At 35.4% G+C, this 24,734-nt stretch overlaps 2 protein-coding genes across 4 annotated transcripts; one reads left to right on the top strand and one right to left on the bottom strand.

Moving 5' to 3' along the window:
* The first annotated feature begins 174 nt into the window (after positions 1-174).
* Positions 175-8,158, top strand: LOC149926479 (folliculin-interacting protein 2). Of its 2 annotated transcripts, none has more exons than XM_090159537.1 (16): positions 175-311; positions 2,252-2,504; positions 2,573-2,673; positions 3,305-3,370; positions 4,058-4,224; positions 4,299-4,492; positions 4,553-4,632; positions 4,705-4,825; positions 4,886-5,058; positions 5,118-5,235; positions 5,302-5,354; positions 5,417-6,508; positions 6,579-6,744; positions 6,810-6,871; positions 6,939-7,071; positions 7,181-8,157. In XM_090159537.1, exons 1-16 carry the CDS (start codon positions 223-225, stop codon positions 7,385-7,387), a joined length of 3,075 nt encoding a protein of 1,024 aa, XP_090015663.1. In that variant the 5' UTR covers positions 175-222; the 3' UTR covers positions 7,388-8,157. The 2 variants fall into 2 exon arrangements, with proteins under 2 accessions (XP_090015663.1, XP_090015662.1); XM_090159536.1 differs by lacking the exon at positions 175-311 and adding an exon at positions 1,618-1,923 and having other exon boundaries at positions 7,181-8,158.
* Positions 8,159-8,464: 306 nt separating this feature from the next.
* Positions 8,465-13,011, bottom strand: Prp5 (pre-mRNA processing factor 5). 2 transcript variants are annotated; one of them, XM_090159534.1, is made up of 18 exons: positions 12,867-13,011; positions 12,571-12,735; positions 12,318-12,495; positions 12,107-12,259; positions 11,855-12,040; positions 11,474-11,792; positions 11,294-11,414; positions 11,061-11,236; positions 10,792-10,992; positions 10,474-10,721; positions 10,187-10,414; positions 10,019-10,122; positions 9,796-9,958; positions 9,579-9,728; positions 9,211-9,519; positions 8,963-9,146; positions 8,708-8,895; positions 8,465-8,642 (listed from the first exon to the last, which is right to left on the bottom strand). In XM_090159534.1, exons 1-18 carry the CDS (start codon positions 12,890-12,892, stop codon positions 8,595-8,597), a joined length of 3,147 nt encoding a protein of 1,048 aa, XP_090015660.1. In that variant the 5' UTR covers positions 12,893-13,011; the 3' UTR covers positions 8,465-8,594. The 2 variants fall into 2 exon arrangements, with proteins under 2 accessions (XP_090015660.1, XP_090015661.1); XM_090159535.1 differs by having other exon boundaries at positions 12,571-12,729; positions 12,867-12,995.
* Positions 13,012-24,734: the final 11,723 nt, after the last annotated feature.

Raw genomic sequence — 24,734 nt, 5'->3', positions numbered from 1 at the left:
TAAATAACATCGATGTTTTCACATAATATATCACATTAAGTATACTATTCGATAACTTTCGGTTTTCTAAGTCATAAAATTTATACCCACAGATGGCCCACCCCGCCTCTCTATGTGTATGTTTGTTTTCTTTTCTATACCCAAGGAGTATTTTATCTCTCAAGTTGACCCGGTACTGCGATAAGATACATCATCCTAGATTCAAATTTTAACGCTAAAATCATGGCGCCGTTATTGTCAAGGCTGTTTAGCAATCGTAAATACTCAAATAGACCCTGCGTTACTCAAAATTTATTGCAGGAATCGCAAAAGTAAGATTATCTTGGTTTCCTATCAACTTCTTCGTAATCTAATGGTCTTTGGTTCTCTCTCCTTTGTATGAATGCAAAAATCATGTTAACATATCCTAAGCCTCGGCTTTAATTTTTTTTAAATCTTTTAAAGAGTCTCAGGTTAATTAGTTTACTTTTCAAACATAATAATAATATTAAACACGTTTAATACTTAAGCTTATTTCATCATCATAGAAGTATCTGTAATAGTTAATTTTTATATAAAGTACCAATTTATTCCAGTCCAGTCCCAATACTCAGTTGATTTGTATGTGTCAATGTCATCACTCAGCAGTCCGCCACCCCATGTACCTATTTTTAAAATTATTAGAGAAGTATATATTTATGTATTAAGTATTTATGTAAGATGTTACTTTAAGCTTTGTTTAATTTAGATCTTACACAATCATTATTATCAATAACCGGATAGCTTAAATAGTTCTTAGGTTAACATTTCTTCTAACCAATGGATAAAGTCGCTAAAAATAGTTGGGTGTAACACCTTAATTAAGACAACTAACCAAAAAACACAAATTTTATATAGATCAAAGGTTTGATTGATGTGAGAAAGTAACATTTTATTTGGTATGGCCTGTTTTAGGTAAAATTTATTTAACATCAGTTGGTGTAACTAAAGTCCTTAATCCTTATAGCCTGGCCGAGAAACTCATTTTGAGGTCCTTCGTGATCATTGTTTTAATTTTTTTTGGAATCTCTCAGGGGCCCATAGGCGTTATGGGGCTGCTTTGCATGGATAAATATTTAAAAAGTGGTAGTGAAATATATTAACAGGTACAAGGAGAGATGGGGAGAGTGAGCGACTTGGGGACCAGAATTTGTACCCCACTCCCTAGTTGATCAAAAAAAGCCTTTTAAAAATAGTTATTTTAAGTAATAAAGGATCTCTTTGGTCCCAAATTATTTTAGTATATTAATATGAGGATTTTGACTGTTAGGTCTAATAAAATGCTGAATTGTCATTTTTATTGCAAACTATTCGCCAAGGGTTGGTAAATTATTATGAGATGACCTTGGAGGGTGCATGATTTGACACCAATACCCCTATAATCAAAAATCTTTGCTAATACATACGTTGATTACGCATTTGTAAGCAAATTATCACGAGGGATACTTTTAGATTTTACAATAGTCATAAGTTCCCGTATTAGGTCATCTTAGTTTTTTTCACGTCAATGTAAACACTACGGTGCGTGTGGGGTGGAAGTAAAAGGGGAATAAACTTTACGGGGAATCGGCAAACACGTGACAAACCGGAGGTCTGCAACCGCGGGGCTTACGTCTTTGGTCTTTACGTTCGTTACTCTACTTCTATGTGGCACGCGGCGGGCGGGTCTCTTTGATCATTTGATGGAACATATACGCAATACTTGGTGCGCGTGTTATTACTATTTTTCTCCATTCACAAAAACCAAATGAACACGACAGTATTTGCAAACCAAGTTATCAAGTGTAGTTAATTTTTGCGGGGAAAAATGATTTCACACGTTTTTAATTGGTGGAAAAACATTTTGTATGTTTCTTCAAGAGCAATTTCTCGCGTTATAAATGATATCACTATAAACCGAAATGGGTGAGTTTTTTCCCCCCTTTGGGCTGATATTTTCGTTTTCATGATATCAACAAAATTTGCAATAGAAGCCAAAGTAGTTCTTTGTGATTGTTATTATAAAGTATATGTATATAAATATTTATTGTATGATATTGATTGTTATCATTTTCGTAATGAAATATTAAAACTTTTATGTAATGTTTATAGAAAAGATTTGTTCCCACAATGAATGTAGTATGTCCATAAACATTTTAGCTAAAAATAACAAGGCAGTTGAGATTTTTTATAAATAGTACATATTAGTTTTTGTATATGCTTTTTTATAATGTGAATTTTGCTTATAATTTAGCTGGAAAACGCCAGTCTTCAGCTCCCATCATCAAATTAGAGTACTTTTATTCCGTGAATGCGATTGGAGAGGCCGTAAATTACTTTTTGATTCTAAAACTGTCAAGAAGAAAGATTTTCCCAATAAATCCTGTCAAAAGACTAACGAATTGCCTAGTAATTCATCTTCATATCAGAAAAGTACAACAAATGTGAATGAAAGAATAGACTTGAAGAAGAAATATTCTTCCTCAAAAAATAATTCGCCTTATGAGGTACTTCTACCATTTTTAAAGTATTAGATGTAACTATTTATAATTTTATCTATATTTCAATGATATAGTACTTGAAACCTAGTCCTGATGTAAAAATGCTGGGTGAAATGCTTTTTGGATCTGTAGCAATGTCATTTTGGGGCTCAACCATGAAAATTCATACAATTAGGTAAGTTTATTTAAATTATTTATACATTTTATGACCTTAAACTGCGGTAAAGAATTTTTTAAATAGTAGATAAGAGCTCAGTGTCAAGTTTATTTATCTTAATTCTTATCATATGTAATGTAAGAGTTTTTATAGCTGTGGTTTCCAACCTTTATTTTTCGCTGAACCCTTTCCTCTCAGAAACCAAATCAGGAACCCCTACAAAACAAAAATGACTCAGATTTCAAATACAGTGGCGATTAATTATTTATAACAACAATTTATTTATAATAAAATAAATTATTTATATCAAAAAATTTATTTATAATAAAATAAATTCTTTATAATAACAATTTATTTATAAACAAAACTGCAGAATTATCAATTTATTAATCAAAACAACACAAAGTAGAATAGGCTAGGTTATAAATTTGTTATTTGGTTTTTTAACCTTTTTATATATTTTTGAAATGTTTCCGCAAACCTTGCACACAGGGTGAAAACCACTTATATATAGTAGGTTTTTTTTAAATATAAATGACATATAGCAGCGCGAATTTTTGTGTTGCTAAACGTAGCAGTGTAAATTGTTAGGTGTGTATTGAAAAATTTCTCATGACATTCAAATTAATTTTCGTTTATATTTCATTAGATCTCCACCTCAATTGATGATAAGCTTTGTTTTCCCCACTCCCATGCCTTCCAATCAAAGATTAAGGTGAGCTATCCTTATTTTATCATGGGGGCAACCTATCTATTTTATGACATTGTTAGCCTTTTACTGTTAAGTTCCTTGTTGTTGTAGGTTCAAGATAATTTATCATGGGCTTATACATTTATCTCTTGTTTTATCAGTATCCCTTTTTGAGAAATTGGGTGTGTTTTTAATTACTTTAAGAAAGAATGAAAGACACATTTTTCAATTATTTTTCACATGGCATTTACAAGTTAATGCCTAGTCTAACTCTAATTATAGAATTTTAATATTTTATCTATTATATAGAAATTTATACTGTCTGCCAATGCTTGTAATGAATCATTGTTGTCAATTTACCATGTGCAAAATGTAAAAATATTTATAAACATTTTCCACATGTTATAGAATTGAACTATTATGGAGTACCGCTATCTATTTTAGAAAAGCACGGGTTTCCTGTGAGCAAATAACATGTAGGGAGGATGGGTACAGTTCTCATAAGAGATATTGTGTGTACTTCTCTGGGAATATCTATTATATGTGCATAATTTAAATTGCTGGGAATATCTATTATATGTGCATAATTTAAATTGCAAAATAATTTTTACTTAGTATCTATATAATTTTTGGTATTTTATAATTGTCAAAAAGTTTGCTCCAAACAATGGTCCAAAATTAAATTTAATATTTTGCATATTTGTTTTGTAGGGATTTTGATAACTCTGGTAGTTTACAAAACTCAATTAGTGAACATTTCATACCCAACTGTTCAACTAAATTAGACTATTCCATGTCCTCCTCAATGGCTCATAGTGTTCCTGTAGATGTTCCTGGTAGATTTAATGTCCCCTCACGAGATTTGAGCCTTTACTCTGGTAAAAAATGCTTCTTTTATATTTAAATTTATTTCCTTTACATTATTAGTACTTAAACTCGACAAATATTTCAGATTCACTTAACTCGACTCCTCCTAGTAATAGTAGTGGTACAACGTCTGTCATATTCTCACCCGATAGTCAAAATTCTAGTTTGACTAGATCAAGCAGCTACAATAGCTTCCAAAGACGTTGGCTACGAAATTTGAACACAAATTTGGAATACGGATTTAGAAGGCGATCAGACGAATTGTCATCTCTAGATGAAGTAGATTTATATAACAATTGTAATCTGCAAATTGAACATTGATTATATTTCTCCAATTAGCCCAAAATAAGTGGACAAAGAAGAGTTAAATTGGGTCTTTCTGTTATTTTCAACCTTGGGGATAACCCAAAAGATGAAAAGTTAGTTGCAATAATAGAAATTTTCCCAAACTCCTCTTGGAAACGAACCAAATACCTTCTAAAATCTTCTAGCGCTTTCAGAGATTTTTTTTTCTCTCACATACCGTTAATTGAAGTTCATGTTTCAAAGTTAGTGGAAACCGTTTCCAAGGCCTACCTTCATAAAGAGAACTTTGTACATTCAGTTTATGAGGTATTCTTTTAAATTTCCATTTTTATCGCTGTTTTTTCATGGTTTTCAATCTATTTACAGGGAACAAATATATTAAGAAACTCTATACAAGATTTGTACATGACACCGAGATTATCGAATCCAATGTGGCTTACAATGATATCACCTTCTTCCAATCATCACCAACAGTGCCGTAAATTTATAGGAGATTTTTTGTCTCTCATCAGGCATTATGACACAAAGCAAACGCACTTGTAATTGTTTTACAGCTTCAAATCAACTTAATTTTTTTTAAATCATATCTCTGTTTCAGTTTTGTCAGCACTTTGTTAACTACTGTATTAACTCATCATTTAGCTTGGGTTTCTACTGTTAGACCAACTGAAAATAATCCTATACACAATTTTCAAAGGAAGGAAACTGCCTTCTGGGTTAGTTACCTCTCATTTAAATACAGTGATTTTAATGAAGTTTATGAGTGTTAATTTTATCTCTAGCTGGACCAGTTGGCAAAATCACATCCGTACAACCCATTATGGATGCAATTGGGGTAAAAATTGTGCATTATTTTCCTGTTATAAGTCTTGTTTTGTAACAATGTATGTGTTTCAGTGATCTTTATGGAGCAGTTGGTTTTCCTTGCAAAGTCTCTCAAACTGTTGTGTTTGGAAAGAAAGGCGAGACGATTCTGAGATTCTTACAAGTATTAAGCTACTTTGTCCGTTGTTGTGATGTTTACGAGAGTGTCAATGAAGGAGAAGTCAGCCCAGATGCCCTTAAGGAGCCTCTTCCTCTTGTAAAGCCGGATTCAACTGATTCTAGTCCATTTATTTCCGGATCTGTTGCTCATTCAGCTTCATTAAGTGCGAGTTATGAAAACAAACTGAGGAATGAACAAAATTGTTTGTGTTTTGGATTGAACAGTGTTAGAAATCCTTGTTGTGGTCCAAACTCATCGAAAACAAAACCATCTGTGATGTTTTTAATGGGAGAGTGTCCTCTAAATTCAAATTTGAGTCAGTTGTGTAGTGTAGACAGGCTGGACAGCTCATTGAATGAAGAAGATTGTAAGAGAAATTACAAAGAAGAGTCAGGCAGTTGCAGTGGAGGTGGAGCTGACAGCTTAGGTTATGGCAGTTTTGGAAATACTTTAGATGCGGTTGACATTAAAGAGACTCAAACAACAATACAAGAAGACAGTGGTTGGTGTACAAATCATGATAGGATAAATATGGCCGAGTTTGTTTTGGAGACTGTCCCTGAAGTTAAATCTGAAAGCTTAGATGAACATTCCTCAGTTGCGAATACACCAACGTTTAAAATAGTTTCTAGCTTAGTTCCTGAAATTTCCAGTACGGAAATAACCACAGACATTTTGGATGATAGTAGTAAATTTACTAATCCGGATGAACTGAATAGAGCCAAACTTTACATGCGAGAGTATCGCAACCTAAGGTTTAATTCCGATAGTAATTCGAGGGAGAGTACGCCAGTATTCTCAGCATCTATGAATGAAAGTATTGTTAAGGAGGGGGATGATGAAGAACCTGCAAAAGTTAACAAATTAGATGAAAGCGAGGTACCTGAAGAAGGTTATCTCAGTATGGATGATGCTCAAGCCAGTGGTGGCAAAGGACTTGGAGAATTGATTGAGAATTTGTTTACAAAAATTCCTCCATCCACTAAAGAGTTCCCTTTGCCTCGGTACAAACATTTAATTTTAATTTCACTAAATCTCTTTTTGTTTATTTTTTCCACTTTCCTTTTAAATTAGGCTTTTGACCAAAGATAATTCAGATGCTCCTAGTATTTGTAGTGGTTTTGGATGGTCACTAATTGCCAGTCTTACGGATCATTATATATCGGATTTTTGTCTTCAAGGGGTTCTAGGAAATATTTCAGAAGAAACCATTTATAATGAGCTCTCAGCCTCTGTTAAAGTATAATTTTTGTAAAATTTATAGTATATTTCGCAGTAATACTAATTTTTTTTGGTATCAACCAGGCCTCTGTACTTGGAGAACCAATATCTTCAGCTCTCTGCGTATTAGCAGATACTGACACTTGGTAAATTAACTTGATAAATGTTTTCTCTGAGACTTTTATGATTAATGGTGTTTACTATTAATTTTAGGACCGTAAAAATTTGTTCAAGTTCGGGTTCCTTGTTTGGCAATAGGAAAGTTTCTGCTTGCATGTCTCCATTGGTTGCAGGAATATGTGATTCTTTGCTGCAAATGTCACAACTTAATATGTCTGCGGAATTAGTAAGTTAAAGTGAAAACCTAAAAACTCAAGGAAGTTGATATTTGGAAAGGCTTGACGCTTCTCTTTATGTTCCCAAAAATGTGGCCATAATTTAAAATTTTATTTTAGTGTCTTATGCATCTTGAAGACCGCCTCCAGGAACTTTTCTTCCGCAGCCAGTCTCTTTCGGCTATTTTAAATGAGGAATATGACTCTCTTCCACAAACAGCCTTGGAAAAAGCTACTTCCCTGTTATCAATCGATCCAAATGATCTTCCACTTCTTATATCCATCGCTTCAACTCACTCTCCACAACTAGCTTCATTCAACAGATGATAACTGAAAAAGTATCCCGTTCCTTTTGAGTTGTGCCTTAAACAAAACTTCTGTCTTTAAAAAGTCTGTGATAAAAATGACACAGGTAATTTTAGTATATTGTACAACTTCAGTCATTATCTTCTCTGTGTAGAAATACCTTACCTTTCCAAGTGGATTCTGAATGTTAACTATGGTTTAAAGTTTTGAAACGTTTTCTTTTAACTAATTATATGCGTTCTGTTTAGTTGAAAAATTATTGTTCTTAACTTTATATATTTTTTAAGTTTATAGTCTGGTTTATCTGCAAAATTTTGATTTTTGCCTACTGTGACTAAATATTTTTACAATTTTTTTTGTTTTCAAGATATTAACCAAAACTGTTCCATGGTTATCAGTAAAATTCCACTTAAAGAAAAATGTAAAATCAAAAGTTTGTATCGTTTGACACAAAAGGAAGGTCAAAAATATCTTTTGAAACAATGCAATGGAGATATATTTGTACTAAAAAAATTTCCGCCTTGTTGAAATTAATTTATTTTCAATGTTTAAAAAAGTATAAACATTTTCCATTGATGTAAAAACATGTCCAAATACTATCTGATTCTTGTGCCAAAAAATTTGAGGGCTCATTTTATGGAGATTACAAAGGTTTGAAAAATTGATTTGTAAAGAAAATGATTGAAGTAGAAGCAAACTGTTGCTGAAATTTTTGGTTCAAACCAAAATATAAAATTGTTTGTCTTTAAAAAAGTTATAAATTTTTCTCTTTCATTTAAATTCTAATTTAAACTATTATTTTAAAGTAGATTTTTTTGGGTATCCAAAGAAAACTTATTCTTTCTTCTTAAACTAACTAGTAAGGTTTTTCTTTCTACAATTTCCTTAACCTAATCGTTTTTTTGTTAATTTATTTGTTAATACAGTATTCAATATTGAAATGTGCAATTATATTAACCAATCGTACGGGTCTTCCATTTCTGCAGCAGTAGAATCAGAACATTACTTTATTTTGTTGTAAAATGTTTTTGTGTGGTGATGAGAACTAGAATTTTTCTCTGGGGTTTACACCCAATTTCATAAATTTTAAAAGAAAAGGCCTTATAAAATCATCTTGCTTTACTTGTACATAAAATGTATATATACAAATAAATGTACAGCTTTTATTCGTGATCACCCATATATACGTATCAAAATAAAAATAGGATGAAAATTTTTAAATCATAAATTAAACTACTTTGTATCTTCCTCGGTTGATTGGCTGGTATGAGTGTTGCTAAAACCAAAGAAATAATTAGGCAAATTGTCTCCTCCTTCCACTATGTATAAACTTGCACTTACCATTTTGATAAGTTCTTCTTTAATGAGACGTATAATTTCAGCCTTTGCTTTTGAAACTGCTAATTCGTTCGTGCTTTCAATAGCTAAGTAAAGTTTTCTCTCCCCATCCTTAGCATCCTTTCCAGGAGGGTAGTAAGTTCCTCTGACTGTTATGCCAGCCTCCGAGTATTCGGATATCTGAGCCAGGGCTTCCTAAAACCGCCAGTATAATATTTAATACAGTGTATTTTTGTAACTAACTGTGCCAAAAACGACTTGCTTTTGATGTAACTTTCCACCGCGCTTGTTGAGGGAAATCATTAATTTCCAGTTCTTCTTCATATTTGTGAAATGTTTCAGATTCTAGCTGTTCTTCATCCTTTTCATCCTCATCCAGTTTAGGTTGATAGTTCAATTTAGCGTGCAGTTTCTCAGCTCGTTGCTCGGCCAAATTTTTTGCCTTTTTTAATTATATAAATTTTTTTTAATCTAACAAACATTATAAAGCATCAATGTATACTTACGCTAACAGAAATCATTGGAGTAGAGGTAATTTGCCCTTTGAGAATAGCTTCCGCAGCTTGTTGGTTTGTACCCTTGCCTTCGATAGTAAAATTCTTTTGCATATTAATCTTTGAAGCCAATCTTTTAGCCAATTCCAGTTTTTCAACGCTGCATAACGTTGCAGCGCTTCCATTTGCATTAGTTAGGCCAGCAGCCGCTTGGGCTCCAGGACCTTGCGCCGCAGTGATGGCAGCGGCATTCATTTGAGCTAAAGTGATTTCTTTCACTCTTTTTTTGGGAGCTAGCATGCTCTCAATTTCTTGATCAATCTGCTCAAATATAAATTACATTAGTATTAGAAGTTCAAAGAGATTAAAAAAACTCTTACATCAGCTTCTACATCTTCATCATCAGAATCTTGAAGGCCTAAGACTGCCTTTTGGAACTTTTTCTTTTCATTGGCTAATTGAGCTTCCGCTTCATCAAACTTAAAGCCTTTACCCGAAAAACCACTGCCACTTTTCACTTTCTTTCCAATCTGTAAAACATTGTTTTGAGATATTAATTTAATTATACAAATTCGTTCAAATAAAATTTTCCCTTACAGCTTCCTGTTCGCCCTTGTACTGGTCAAAAAGCTTCTGAAGTTCAGGTGGTGGAGTGTTCCCGGATAATTCTAAAGCTTTTATGATGTCTGTACAATACTTGCCCTGTTCATTGTTAATGAACGTGTATGCGTAACCTTTATTGCCCGCCCTACCAGTTCTCCTATTAAATGAATTATTGATTAGTTGCTCCATCAGACTTAAGTATTTAATTTGATCATACCCGCATCTATGTACATAGTCTTCGTAATGATTCGGACAATCATAGTTAATCACTAATATTAAATGCTTCACGTCGAGTCCTCTAGCAGCAACCGATGTAGCAATCTTAACAAATAGTAAGAGAAATGAGACATTTGATTAGGGTAATTTGCCGCTTAATGATTCCTACCAAGACGTTAATTTTTCCTGCTTTGAAATCGCAGATGGTCGAGTCCCGATCAAATTGGTCAATGCCTCCGTGTAAAGCCATGCAATTGTAAGAAGCTTTGATGAGATCCTTCAGTAAGGCATCTGCGTGTTCTTGTTTATCCACAAAAACAATGGCGCTGCCTTGTTCTTGATAGTAACCAAGAAGCTCCAGAAGTTTGAGGAATTTCTCATCTTCGTCTATTACAATCTAACAGAATTACAAGTGATTAAATTTGGAGGTTGAAACCTAACTGAAAGGTTTCTTACAACATGCTGTTCCACTTCTTTACAGACAACGCTACGTCCACCAACTTGAATTTCAATTGGTTTTATCAATATTCTTCTAGCTAACGCTTCCATTTGTCTTGGAAACGTAGCGGAGAACATTACCGTTTGTCTGTCTGGTCTGATAGTGTCTACGATCCTCATTACTTGAGGTTCAAAACCCATGTCAAACATTCTATCTGCCTCATCCAAGACGACGTAAGTGCACCGTTTTAAATTTGTCACTCGGCCTAGGGAGAGTTAATATTGTATTATGAAACGTTTTTATTATGAGTGCTGTATTTCCCCCGTAATAATCACCATTATTAGCTGCTAACATGTCTATCATCCGTCCTGGAGTGCAAACAATGATTTCGGCCCCTCTTTTTAATTCTGCAATCTGTTCAGAAATGCCTGTACCTCCGTAAACACACACTACTCTAGTGTTCAAAGCTTTGGAGAATTTTCTGCATTCTTTGGTTATTTGCATGGCCAATTCTCTCGTTGGTGTCATGATTATACCTAATATTACAAGGAAAAATGTTTAACCTGCGATAAAAACTCTTTTATTTTTAATCTTAAGACAATACCTATTGGCCCATCGTCAGGCTCTAAAGGAGGTTGATCAAGAATGTGTCTAAACATTGGGATTAAAAATGCCAGGGTCTTCCCAGAACCAGTTTTAGCAATACCAATTATATCTCTTCCACACATTACAGTCGGGATTGCCTGCATTTGGATTGGTGTAGGTTTCTCGTAATTATGTCTGTAAAAATGAACCAATTTAATCTTGAATACTTCGAAATAGTTATGATACAATTACTTCTTTAGGACATCCATTAGTTTTTTACTGACTCCACACTGGGCCCAATTTTTAATGGGTTTGGGGCAATTTCTGCCTTTAATTTTAATGCCCTCCATTTCGTCTCTTAAAGCATCAACCTCTGTTTATAAAAATAATAATTAATGATATCGAAAGATAGAAAATTAAGGGGTTTCTTACCAGCTTGAGTCATTTTGCCCAGCTCTGGAACTTCAACGTAAAAATTTTTATTGAACGGACTGTACATGATGTCGTCTTTACTGACAGTCATTACTTTCTTCATTTTTGTACCCTGCAGATTTGACATGGCTGATTGCAAATCTTCCCCCTCTTCTTCAGACGAATACTCCAATCCATCCTGGTCCTGTTCCATTAATTCCCCTTTCTTTTTTCCCTCAGATTTTTTAGCCATTCCCAATACAACAGTCACTTTACTGTCCCCCTTGTCTTCCTTCTTAACACCTCTATTTCGTAAAGACCACACTTCATCTTGTATTCCCTTTACATAAAATTTTTACTATTAGAAATGATATTTTTTCCATTTTAGATCCGGGTCAATACCTGCATGAAGGCGTCTAAAGGGTCTACCTCATCCTCTTCCACTTTAGGTGCTTCGGCTGGTTCTTTTTTAACTGTTTCTGCCGCAGTTGTGTCCATTTCTTCAACTTTCACAATTTCTTCAGAAGGTTTCGGTTCTTTTTCAGATTTTTCATCATTGGGTCCTGGAAGTTCGTCATCTTCGTCATCCTGAAATATGTTACCATTTTAAATATTAAAATCTTGCGGTGTCTAAAAGGAAGTTAGTTATTGTACCTCCAAGTTCCATTTCTTTGTGGGTGGTAAAATAACTAGAGGGGCTGTTGTATTTCCTTCATCGATTGCTTTTTTCTTTCTTTCTGCCCGCCATTTTTCTATCCTCTCCCTGCGTTTCTGCATTTCTTGGTCGAGTTTACTTTGTCTAAGATCCTATTTTCAATATTAAAATGTTGAAAGTTATAACAACAGCTTAAACTAGTTTCCATACTTTATCCATCATTTCAAAGTCATCATTATCTTCTTTATTTTCCACTTGCTGAGCAGCACTCCCATCTGAGCCTTTCTTATCCTTGTCATACGGAGACCCCCTATCTCTAGATCTACTTTTGGACTTTCTATCCCTTGATCTTGAATGTCTTCTTGGGGAACGTGATCTGTGATGTCTCCTGTTTTTACATTTATAAAATTACACTATGTAAATGGGCATTTATTTAAAGTTGGGGAATGTTTTAATTATATACCTATGCCTTTCTCTTGATCTTGATCTTCTGCGGGAATGACGGTCTGGACTACGAGACCTTCTAGTATAATGATCCAATCTTTCGCGACTCTTAGATCTACTATAACGTCGCCTCCTCTCTGGGCTAGGAGAATTACTTCTTGAACGTGATCTACGTCTTCTGTACCTTTAAATAATTGAACTCTTTAACATGTACTTAAGTATCAAGCCCTTAAACGTCAAAGAATGGCCTTGTAGTGAATAATTTTATTTTACAAATATTAGAAATTGATGTAATTGAAATTAAAATTAACGTACCTTTCGCGATCACGATCCCTAGCCATAACGTTTTTATTATTTACAAAACAATAAGCTTTAAGAATTTAATTAACTAAATAATTTACGTATCACGATGTCGACCGTAAAACAAATTAGTAAAGTATTTATATCATATCATAAATGATAGATGGCGACTGTAGCCTCTGTCTGGACACGTGAAATTACCAAAACGAGAACGAAGGGGAGGTAAAGTTTGAATTTTGATAATCACGTTCCATAGTCACAGTCACGTGCTAGTTTTTGAGGTTATTTTTTAAAATCTCGAATATTTTTACATAAACTGCGGTAATAAACTATCTAAATTTGGCACCGTTAGTATTTACGAATATTTTTGAAATAATTTATAAAAAATTATACTTGATTATAAGCTGTTTCTAACAATTATCCTCTTTTGTACTTAGTTCCAGCTAATATTGATGAGTTAAAATTAAACACCGGTGAAATCTTAAAAAGCTTTCTTTATGAAAGTTGTATAATTTTACTCAAACGAGTTGGAGAGGTGAAAGTAATTTGCATGTTTAACTAAGGACCTGATATTCAAATAAAACGTGAAATGTCAATAATTCGTATTATTTATTTGAGGGGAAATTGGGGTTATATAGTTGCCAAATTGCATTCAGTGGGAAAGAAAAATACGCCTTAAAAGACTCGGGAGATTGCGAAACCAAAAACTGGTCACTAGCATCCTCCCTGCTAGCATTTTGAGGTGCAGACAATGAAGGGCTCGTAATAAGTCAGATTACGTTGTGGTCATCGAGTACAAAGATGAAACATTTTTATTTATCCATCTCAAGACACGCGACTATTTGGAGTCCCATTGTAGCCTAAAAAACTCGTGAAAAACGCAGTTATTACTTAAACGTTGGAAATAAAACAGTTTAACGTGGAAATCGCCGCTAAACCGGCTTCGCTGGCATTTATGGAAAATTCTTTTGTATCTGATGTGTGTGTGTGTGCTGTGTGGTACATTGACAAACTATTACCTTAAAAAAAGAGCCGGTTTTAATACGAAATAATAAGCTGAAAAGAAAGTTGAATCTTTTGTTATATAATCTGAATAATCCTTTCAAAAAATCCCCCGTTCGAAATATCTCGAGGAGACGCGCCTGTTTGCAATTCAATTCGAGGAAGTGAACTCTATCGGCCTAAAAAAGACTCTGATTGCCCCAAAACACTCGTTTTTCCATTAACTAAAATCACGTTAAAACTAAAAGTGATCGTAGCGGTTTCTAAGAGATCTAACACCCAAAGAAATTAATCATTTTCTTTCATAAATACCGGTCATATTTTTAGATTTTTTTTTATTTGAAATTCGACTTAAGTTGGCTTTATACGTACAAATCTTTCTTATCCGGACTATTAGTCTATTATCATTGTAAAATTTCAGTTTGCTGTAGATAATTATTGAAAGGTCGTGATTCTAGATAAAGGAAGTTTTATTGAATTTTGTTATAATGAAAATCCGTGCTTGCGTAGTTTCCCTAAACAATCGGAACAAATTAGGAGCCCCTGCGGATACACTTTCCCTACGTCTACAATAAAAGCCATCCCGCAGCCAACTACAAGGGGTAAACGCGTCTTCCACAATAACGTCGAAATAATAGGGGTTAGTCAAACTTTAGTAGCGTTGTTAAGTGAGCGTGGTAAATGGTAGTAGACCTATTTAGCGACGGCGCCAGTGCCAACAAGTGGCTGGATTGTCGGAACCGAACGGGTGGGGGTTATAATTAACGAAAAAGTGAAAAAACAGGTGATGTTTTTTTGCGTAATTGTCTGTGTATAGCCCCGAAAGGTCGAAAGATGAGTCGAGATCGTGAGCGGGAAAATTTCGCGTTCTCAATTTTCTCCCCGATCAGACCCTCTAGGCAGCAGCATTAATGGTTTTTATTTCATTTATCAAATGTGAAGATTCGGAACATTTTTGGTGAAAGTTTAACAATAATTGGGTCAGGAGCACCAACAATAAAAAGCCTTCCCCAAATCACAAAGGTAGTTTAGTTATTGAAAGGGAGATTCGAATTTTATTGGCGATGGTTGGGGTTGAGGGTTAAATAGCATGGACAAAGATACCACTAGGCACTTCTATTATGGTAGTAGGGCAAAGGTTTTCAGGCACATAACCATTGCATTGTTGAAAACCCCACCCTCAAATGCTCAGAACAGACACAACAAACAAATAAGGTATTCAAAATTTTGGACGGATAAAGGCTAGTCTTTATTAGATACAAAAAATTAGTCCTAAGGCTGATTTTCAATAGAATAAAAACGCCGTGACGGTGAACGTCGACGCAAAAATATTGTATTAGGCCTAACGGGGATTTTTTCCGTCCCAGGCCCGTAGCCAGCGAGGAGGCCTGAGGGGGCCGGGCCACCTCAAAAATAATTTGTGCCCCACAAAAATTCTGACAGCGCCCCATCGTGCCCCCTCAAAAAGTATCTGTGCCCTCTTAAAAATACCATTGTGCCCCTAGAAAAATATCAAAGTAAACAAAATCAATAAAAAATATCCTATTCACATATTATATTAAGTTACGTCCAACTGTCCAAACTATTGTATTTACTTTCGTGTACCTTGCTACCTTGCTTTATTATATTAGTATCACTTCCACCATTTGAAGATGAAAGTTTTAGCTGTAGCAGAAACAGTAATATGGCACGTAATCAAGTACAAATATTGATTGGACTATGCTAACTAAGGTTAATTTTCCGTAGTACTGTAGTCTATATTCTATTGTACGTTGTCGTCGTTTTTTCAGTTTTACCGAAGTACTAACTGCGGCTTATTTCACTTGATTCCCTCCGTGTAGTGACGTTCTATGGTTCACAATAATAGAACGTTCTCAATTAATTTGTTCTCAGTTCACGCCATTTTAGTTTCGATATCGGCTCGCATGAGATTAATCAAGTCTTTGTAAGTCCAAGTATGGATAAATTTGTGGTAAAAGCACAAAGAAATTAAGACCAAACTTATCTGATTGGAAATTCAACTTCAATTTACCTTTTATATAAATTTAATTTATATCTATTTAAACCACATATTCCCATGCCAAACGACAGTGTGGCCCGTGTGGACCTATAAGCTCATAGGCCTTAGGAAATAAATTGATTTTTAAGGGTGCCCCCTTTGCCCTTGCCTTTGAATTTGTTGGGCTCCCTCAACTGAAAAATCCTGGCTACCGCAGCCTGTTCCATCGACGCTCGCCATCATTGCGTTTAACGGCGTGAAAACTGGCTTTTCGTCTTCTTGAAATGTCTCGGCGATAAAATTCAATGATAAATGTTAAGAGTGGATAAATGTTAAATACACTTTACCCTCTTAACCACAGAAACTTTCCCCCGGCACCCTAACTCGACGAAAGTCAATTATAGGTTTTTAAGGCAGACAAAAACCGTTTCCTATATTATTTTATCGTATAAGTTACGCGACAGAAGGGTTAAACCTTCCTAAGCTGGTATACGTAGAATTCGGCTGAATGGCAAAGAGTGAAGGATTAACGGTGTGCTGGTGGTCGAAAAGAATGAAAAGCAAAAATGAAAAATAGTGAAAGGATAAGTCCCGGCGACGATGGGAGGAAAGTGGGCGACTACCGAGATGATGTTGACTAAAATAAAATAAAAAGATGGGGAGATGAGATTCCCAGTCAATTGTAGGTCTGCAGACGTTTTATTTATTTCCTGGTTTTCTGCAGGAGAGAGAGAGTTCATGATATATTTGCCCTACCAGGAAACGGGGTAAAAAAACAACATTTGCGGGCTAGAAATCGAAACTAGTTATGTTAATTCATAAATATATATTTTTGCATTTTTTAATTTACTAACTTTTTGGCATATTTTATTGCAAATAACCATTTATGCGACAACAAATTATCGTTTCGCTTCCCACGTCATGGTTTTCCGACAATTTACGAGCGTATACTCTATATTTGGACGTTTGTCAATGTGTGATATGAGGGTGGCTCCTTAATTCTTAATGACTGGTTAGAAAGTGGGCTGTTTGTCTCATCGTAGTGCAATGTTTAGATCTTAATTTTGTCGATTGCGTGCCTGAAAGAAATATTTGGGCACGTGACGAGTTCCTTTCAGTTTCCAACCGGTCCCCGAGTCCAATTAAGGTTATAGGCTAGGCGTATTTATTTCATCTTTTTTAAATATAAGGTTTCTCAATCTCTTATTGTCCCTTTTATACGATTGGGATTAAATAAACATTTATTCGCAATATTCGAGCGAAAATATTGCCAAATATTTAGTTGGATTTTCAAGTTCTTGATTTTAAGGTCAGCTAAACCTTCAATGTGTGATTTACCAGATGGTGCGAGGGATTCACTTTCATCTTATAGGTGATACCATATGTAACATAATCACTCATAAGTATGCCATAAAAGCATTTTCGTTAATGAAACCTTGTTCACGGGATATGACGTAAATTACGTCACTTACAACTCCGTGACGAAATTCGCGTCATCAACTTTTCTGATGGGAAACGGAAGTTAGTGAAAATTCCTAGCGCGTTTCTGGCTTTGCCCATGTCAAGTTTAGCTCGTGCCTCGCGATCACATGATTTCATTTCCATGGTAACCTTTTCAATAGTGCAAGGATTTTAAGCATTTTTGCATTTTGGGTCCGCTTAATGTATGTTTCGCGTGAAACAAGGTCTCATTGAATTTTTTTCAATGGAAATGTTATACAGAGGCATACTTATGAGTAATTATGTTACATATGGTGATACGCGATAAAGAAAGTATAAGGTGATGCAATCTAATGAATTCATAAAAGCATGGAGCCTAACAATGAAATACTCGTCTACCTACAAGTGTAACGGTCCATATTTCTTGTGGATCACCTAATTTATCATTTCTGCCACAAAGATGACGTTAAAAACAAGTCACAGTGCGGGTTTAGCAGACGGTTCTCCATTTTATAAAATAATTCCTTTAGGGTTTATACCGCAGTTTTCCAATCAAATCCGATAGAATGAATGTGAAATCTCAAAATCCCAATATATGATTTTCAACGTATAACCAAAGAATCAAAATATTCAACGTTAATTTATTCAATAAAACATTCGCTTCAAATAGTTTTTGAAAATTAAAAATTTACGAGATGCTATGGTATAAAGGCCTATAGGACGAGTCTTCCAACATTTTATAAACAATTCCTCCCTCTAAATTACTGGTTAAACGCAACGATCTGATCCTCGTAGTCGCTCTAGCGGTTAATTTGAATATCAAGATATATGGGAATTTATATTCCGGAATAAACGTTATTAGAAAATTCGAAGAAGGTGGGTGCGTGCATCATTTTCAGTCTCCGATAAGTCGCCGAGGAAACAGGACAGACTAGTTTCGAGATATTTTCGCCGGCGCGAAGAAGACACTGAAGAGGGAATTCGGGGGGTGGCGGTTGCGACTAAGACGGAGAGAATAGATAATGAAAGAAAGGTTGCCATAAGTCGGTGAAGGACGTCAACTAGAGGATGCGCGTCTTGTATTATAACTTCCAAAATAACCGACAGTAGAACAAGAGGATGAGCCAGTAATTGGGGCGGGCCAAAATGTTATTACGCTTAATTTGAGACGATACGCTCTCCTGATATAGAAGGTTGTTTTTTTATTTCGGTTAAGGCTGGTTTTCATTAGGGCAAAAACGCCACGACGGTGAACGTCAACGCGAAAAATTCCCGTTAGGCCTAATGCAATATTTTTGCGTCGACTCTCACCGTTGTGGCGTTTTTGCCCGAGTGAAAACCAGCCTTAAGGCTTATAGACCCGGCTCCTTTTTTGATGTAGTCTGAGATCTTTTCCTACTGGTAATTATTAACTAACGTTTTTCCCCGCTTTTAGTTGACAGATTTGTTAGAAGAAATAGGGAGATGACTTCACTGACTTTACCCCTTGACTGAACTGCCAATTTAACCCTTGTCCAATATCTGTTGTTTAACGTGTTTTCTAATCGGTGCCCATCACTGACCGTCAAATCTGGTTTACGACCGGGGTTTCGCGGCTGTAATTATATCTTGTTTCTTTCACGTTTTGGTATGCCTCTACCCCCTTCCCTTTCTGCGCGAATTTTTATCGCTCGCCATATGATAATTTTTTGTTTACAGAGGCACTAACACCGTAATTAGTGTAATATCTTAAATGGCGCTTTCTTTGACCTTTCGCGTTTTTATATATTTGCTCACTGATATCGCGACCTCCAATTTGATGATAAATATTTGGCAAGGTTAACGAAAGAAATAACTTTTTGTTGACGAAATTTTTAAAAACGGTTTTTACACCAGAGGCTTTGGAATTTTTTCGAGAAATGTAATTAAAAAAATTCAGTGGAGTAGCGTCATATCATATTACTTTTAATACGTTTAATGGCAAACCTAATTTTTGAGAACTTCACTTACAAGGAAACTACCCGAGGTTTTTATCTCCGATTTGGTTCAAAGTCGGGGGGTTAGTAGATCGTCATGTAACTTAACACTCGCTGAAGGGAGAAGTTAAATGAGCTTTCGTTTTTCCAAGGCAACAGAAAGTGTTTTTCACAATTAAGAATAATATTTATTTTTCCAATTTAAAACAGCGTGGGAATTTTTTGTGAAAAATCTAAACTTCAAATTTATAAATATTTCAGTAAATATAAGCAATTTCGGAAATGTCTGATAAGTGTTAATAAATAAAAATGAAGCTTAATGAGGAATATTGATATAATTTGGATACATATTGGATAAAATTAGGTAAAACAGATGAAATTGGGTAAATTGGATGAAATTTGGAAAAGTTAACGATTTCGGGTTTTTCATATTCATTTAAATTAGTTTGTTTAATTTTTTTGCATAACCCAAATTTCAAAAGTTTGTCTAATTTCATCCATTTTTCATAAATTTATTGGATTTCACCTAAATTTCTTTAATTTTACCTAATAAGCTTGGAAATTCCCAAATTTATCCTAATTTAACTAATTTCCGGGTGCTAACAAAATAGGGGCGCCGAAGTAATCTTGTAATATCCATATCAAATCACTAAATCTCAGGATGACACATTTCGCACCTTGTGTTCCGACTTATTTTAAAACGTAAATAGCGCCAATCACCCCTAGTGGCAGAAATGAGAAATTCGATAATCGACCAGAAATATGGAAGTTTATACTGCTTTTAGTGGGAACTACTTCTTCTAACGGAAAGCTTTAAATATTTTTTTTCTTTATTTTTTTATTTTTTATATTGAATTTAAAATTGTAAATCTATAATTATTATAATTATATAATGTGTTTTGTTTCCGTTTTGGTGAATTGTTATCCCTTTCATATTCCTTTCATTTTATATTAAATGCCGGTATATCCTTTGCATTTTTACTCACGCCTTAAGCGAGTCTACTCACGCGATTACTAAATTGTACGTTTACTTTTAATTTTAAGAGTTTTATTCACCCCGAAGATACTTTTCTAAATAAAAAATATTATTTGTGTTTACTTCTTTTAAACTTGTTTATTATTAGCTAACTTAATATCGTAAATTTTCTAAATCCGCATTCGGTGGACAGATCTTTAAAAAAACCGAACATTCTGGACAAGGACTACATGTATAAGCTACGTTCACATGTAAGCGGTAGAAAACGAGTTAGCCTGGCTCACACAACTGATTCGAAACAATTGGAATCGATATCAAGGGTCCAAACCCCTCCCTTGGGCGTATCTTTGACACCCCCTTGAAGAGTTTCTCACTTTGCCACTGGACTAAGGTCAAACAATAAGCTTGGACTAAGGTAATAATAATAATAATCAGCTAGGCTAATACCCAAGGCACCACCTTAGGCCTAAAGCCTCATTTTCATGTTCGCTGGTAGCGGATAAAATCGTCAAAATCCGCTTCAGCTACATACTTTTTCACTTTCCGCGTCGATCTGTTTCAAACAGATATTTTAGCTTTATTTTCACGCTTGCGAGTGGCGGAAGCGAATTTTGACGATTTTTATCCGCTACCAGCGAGCATGAAAATGGGGCTTAAGTCATCAAGCGACTTTTGAAGCAATTAATTCAGGAGGCCGGGTTACAATGCGTAGGAGGCATGCCACACGAGCCAACAGCTCCCTACACTAACTATTACCGTTAACCTCAGGTGAAAGGACCTAATCCTATACTCTTTACTTGTATATGTGCTGACTGCAATGTCCTGGTCATTTGCGATTTCTAACACTTAAAGATTTTTATTTTGGGGTTGCAGGACACACGTGAACGTATTTTAGGGTTGCCCCGACTTTCAGTTACCAGGCATAACTTCCACATATGTTTCGGAAGTTAAGTTTACCTATGATATATTCTTTTCCATCTCTCGAAAAACAGTTCCTTACCTCTTCGAGCACGAAGAAATCTCGAGCTTCAAGGCTATCAATTTTTCTTTTTCCAAATTTAGTGAAACATCCCTTTTTACTTAAAAAGGGATTTAAACTAGCCAACTTGAACCTTGAACACATATACTACTGAACCCAAATCTAGAGACTAGACTGCCGTCTTGGTTCTTTCACAGCAACACCGCTTATAGCGAAACGACGTCCGATATTGGAAAGATTTCCACCCAAATAGTAAATGCGTGCGCAGGCCCGTAGCCAGAAATATTTCGTTAAGGGGGCAGTAGCTAATTGTGAGGGGCACATTTTTTTCTGTTACCTAATTTCGAAAATTACCATAAGTGGCGGCGTGAAATGTTTTTGGTCTTCAACAAAAAAACCCCTTGCTTTCTGAAGCAGACCGTACTACAACTTGTATTTTATTAAGAAATAGTTGCCTATAAATAACGATCTAAGCCTTAGACAAAGACAAGTGGTCGAAAAGGAAAATTTCTACGAATAGAAGTTTAAAAAACTAATAAAGATGAAGGGTTAGAGAATATTCTTTGAGGGGGAATGGATTAAATTAGATTCATTTGATGGGGCAACATTTATTTTTGAGGGGGCATTGCCCCAGAATGCCCCCCCCCCCCGTGGCTACGGGCAGTGTAATATCTAACGTTTCTATATATTTGTATTTGGGTAGAAACGTGCCCCGATTCTCTTACAACTTCCAAGATTGAGCTCTGTACTAGTAATTTTCTCAAACTTGATAGTTCACTAAATCTATGGAAAATCTATAATAATAGGAAATCCATAATGTTAGAAGTATATAATTTTCTATTACGATAAAAGTATCCATCTTTGCCAGATGAAGTTTTCAATGGGCGCAAACTTTTTGCCAAAACACGGAAGCATACAACGTAACATGGCTCCAAATATAAGAGTGATTAGCCCAGGTGATTATTATTAGCAACTACATGGAGGCCATGTTCTAGGAGATCTTTGGATAATAGAAGGGTGTAGTTCAAGTCCTCCTCTATATTATGAGGCGACTGATGATCTGTGCACTGCTCAAATTGCCCTTCCAAAAATTTCATAAATAACATTTTGGTCTATAAATTTCTAAAACTCAGAAAAATTATACTATACATAATATAATAATATATTAATATAATTATATAAATTAAGAAAGTGATTTAATTAAATACTGAATAAGACTTACTATTTGCAAAACACTAGCCTATTGTTGTGAAAATAATTAGAAAATATGCCATGCAAATTAAAAAAAAGGTAGTCCTATTAATCAAGATAAAAAATTTAATAATGATTTCATAATTTTTTCTTTATACAGTCAAGTAGTGATTTAATCATACGAGGGTGTCCTAATGATCACGGGAGTGATCTACTCCACGGATTAATATATTTATAGTGTCAGCCAACAAGAAAGAACTCTAGTCATCCCCAGAACTTTGAATTTTTTTTGTCAATCTCTGCTTCGAGATCTTCCTTGCTCAAAGAAATTGCACATCACCTCTATCTTCTTCCCTTGATGCTTGTTTGAGATGTGAATCAAATAATGCAGGTCCGGTCTTGTTGGTAAATTAAAAATTTCGGTTATCCTTGAATCTAATTGATCCTGAACTATACTTTTATACTCTTCAAAGAACTTTTGATCTCTTCTAAATCTAATAATTAAATTTTTTATGCTATAGAATAATTACATATATTATTCATGAAAATTTAACCTCAGGCGAATTTCTTAAAATAAGTGCAGGCAAGGGTCCCTTAAAATAGATTTTCCGGTTATTACTATGGACTTTCTAGACAATTCTGACAATAATATTGACCTCCGGAACGATTATAGCAAGAATCTTTTCGTTCGGGACGATCCTAGCAAGAATAGTTCCGTTCACGAAGATCCTAACAAGAATTTTTCCGTTCAGGACGATCCTAGCCAGAATAGTTCCGTTCAGGAAGATCCTAGCAAGAATCGTTCTGTACTGGACGATCCTAGCCAGAATAGTTCCGTTCAGGAAGATCGTAGCAAGAATCGTTCTGTACTGGACGATCCTAGCCAGAATAGTTCCGTTCAGGAAGATCCTAGCAAGAATCGTTCTGTACTGGACGATCCTTGAAATAATATTTCCGTTTGGGACGATCCTAGAAAGAATCATTCCCTTCAGGACGATCCTATCAAGAATCATTCCCTTCAGGACGATCCTATCAAGAATCGTTCCCTTCAGGACGATCCTATCAAGAATCGTTCCCTTCAGAACGATCTTAGGAATAATCGTTCTGTCCGGGATGATCCTAGCAAGAATCGGTCTGTCCGGGACGATTCTAGCAAGAATCGTTCTGTCCGGGACGATCCTAGTAAGAATCTTAAGATCTTTTCACACGAGCCAACTTTTCAAATCAAAATGCTGAGTCAGCAAAAATGGATCAGTGATCCATTTTTTTCTGGCGTACTTTTTTGGTGGATCAACTCATCGAACTTTTATTCACACGAACCAACTAGTTTACTCAACTCAAAGTTGACTCATCTAGTTGGATCAAAAAGTTGGCTCGTGTGAAAAGGCCTTTACTGTCCGGGATGATCCTAGCAAGAATCGTTCTGTCCGGGACGATCTTAAAAATAATCTTACTGTCGAGGATGATCCTAGAAAGAATCCTTCCGTTCAGGACGATCCTAGCAAGAATCGTTCCGTTCAGGACGATCCTAGCAAGAATCGTTCTGTCCGGGACGACCCTAGAAGCAATCTTACTGTCCGGGACGATCCTAGTAAGAATCTTACTGTCCGGGATGATCCTAGAAACAATCTTACTGTCCAGGACGATCCTAGAAAGAATCCTTCATTCAGGACGATCCTAGGAAGAATCCTTTCGTTCAGGACGATCCTAGCAAGAATCTTTCTGTCCGGGACGATCTTAGAATTAATCTGACTGTCCAGGACGACCCTAGAAAGAAACGTTCTGTCCGGGACGATCCTAGCAAAAATCTTACTGTCCGGGATGATCCTAGCAAAAATCGTTCTGTCCGGGACGATCCTAGAAGCAATCTTACGGTCCGGGACGATCCTAGTAAGAATCTTACGGTCCGGGATGATCCTAGCAAGAATCGTTCTGTCCGGGACGATCCTAGAAACAATCTTACTGTCCGGGATGATCCTAGAAAGAATCCTTCATTCAGGACGATCCTAGGAAGAATCCTTTCGTTCAGGACGATCCTAGCAAGAATCTTTCTGTCCGGGACGATCTTAGAATTAATCTGACTGTCCAGGACGACCCTAGAAAGAAACGTTCTGTCCGGGACGATCCTAGCAAAAATCTTACTGTCCGGGATGATCCTAGCAAAAATCGTTCTGTCCGGGACGATCCTAGAAGCAATCTTACGGTCCGGGACGATCCTAGTAAGAATCTTACGGTCCGGGATGATCCTAGCAAGAATCGTTCTGTCCGGGACGATCCTAGAAACAATCTTACTGTCCGGGATGATCCTAGCAAGAATCTTTCTGTCCGGGATGATCCTAAC

This window comes from Leiobunum rupestre, chromosome 9, assembly GCF_980474605.1.
Source record: "Leiobunum rupestre chromosome 9, qqLeiRupe1.1.hap1, whole genome shotgun sequence".
In the NCBI taxonomy this organism is placed as follows: Eukaryota; Metazoa; Arthropoda; class Arachnida; order Opiliones; family Sclerosomatidae; genus Leiobunum; species Leiobunum rupestre.
The sequence above is the reverse complement of the archived record's forward strand: the minus strand, read 5'-3'. Positions and strand labels throughout refer to the sequence as shown.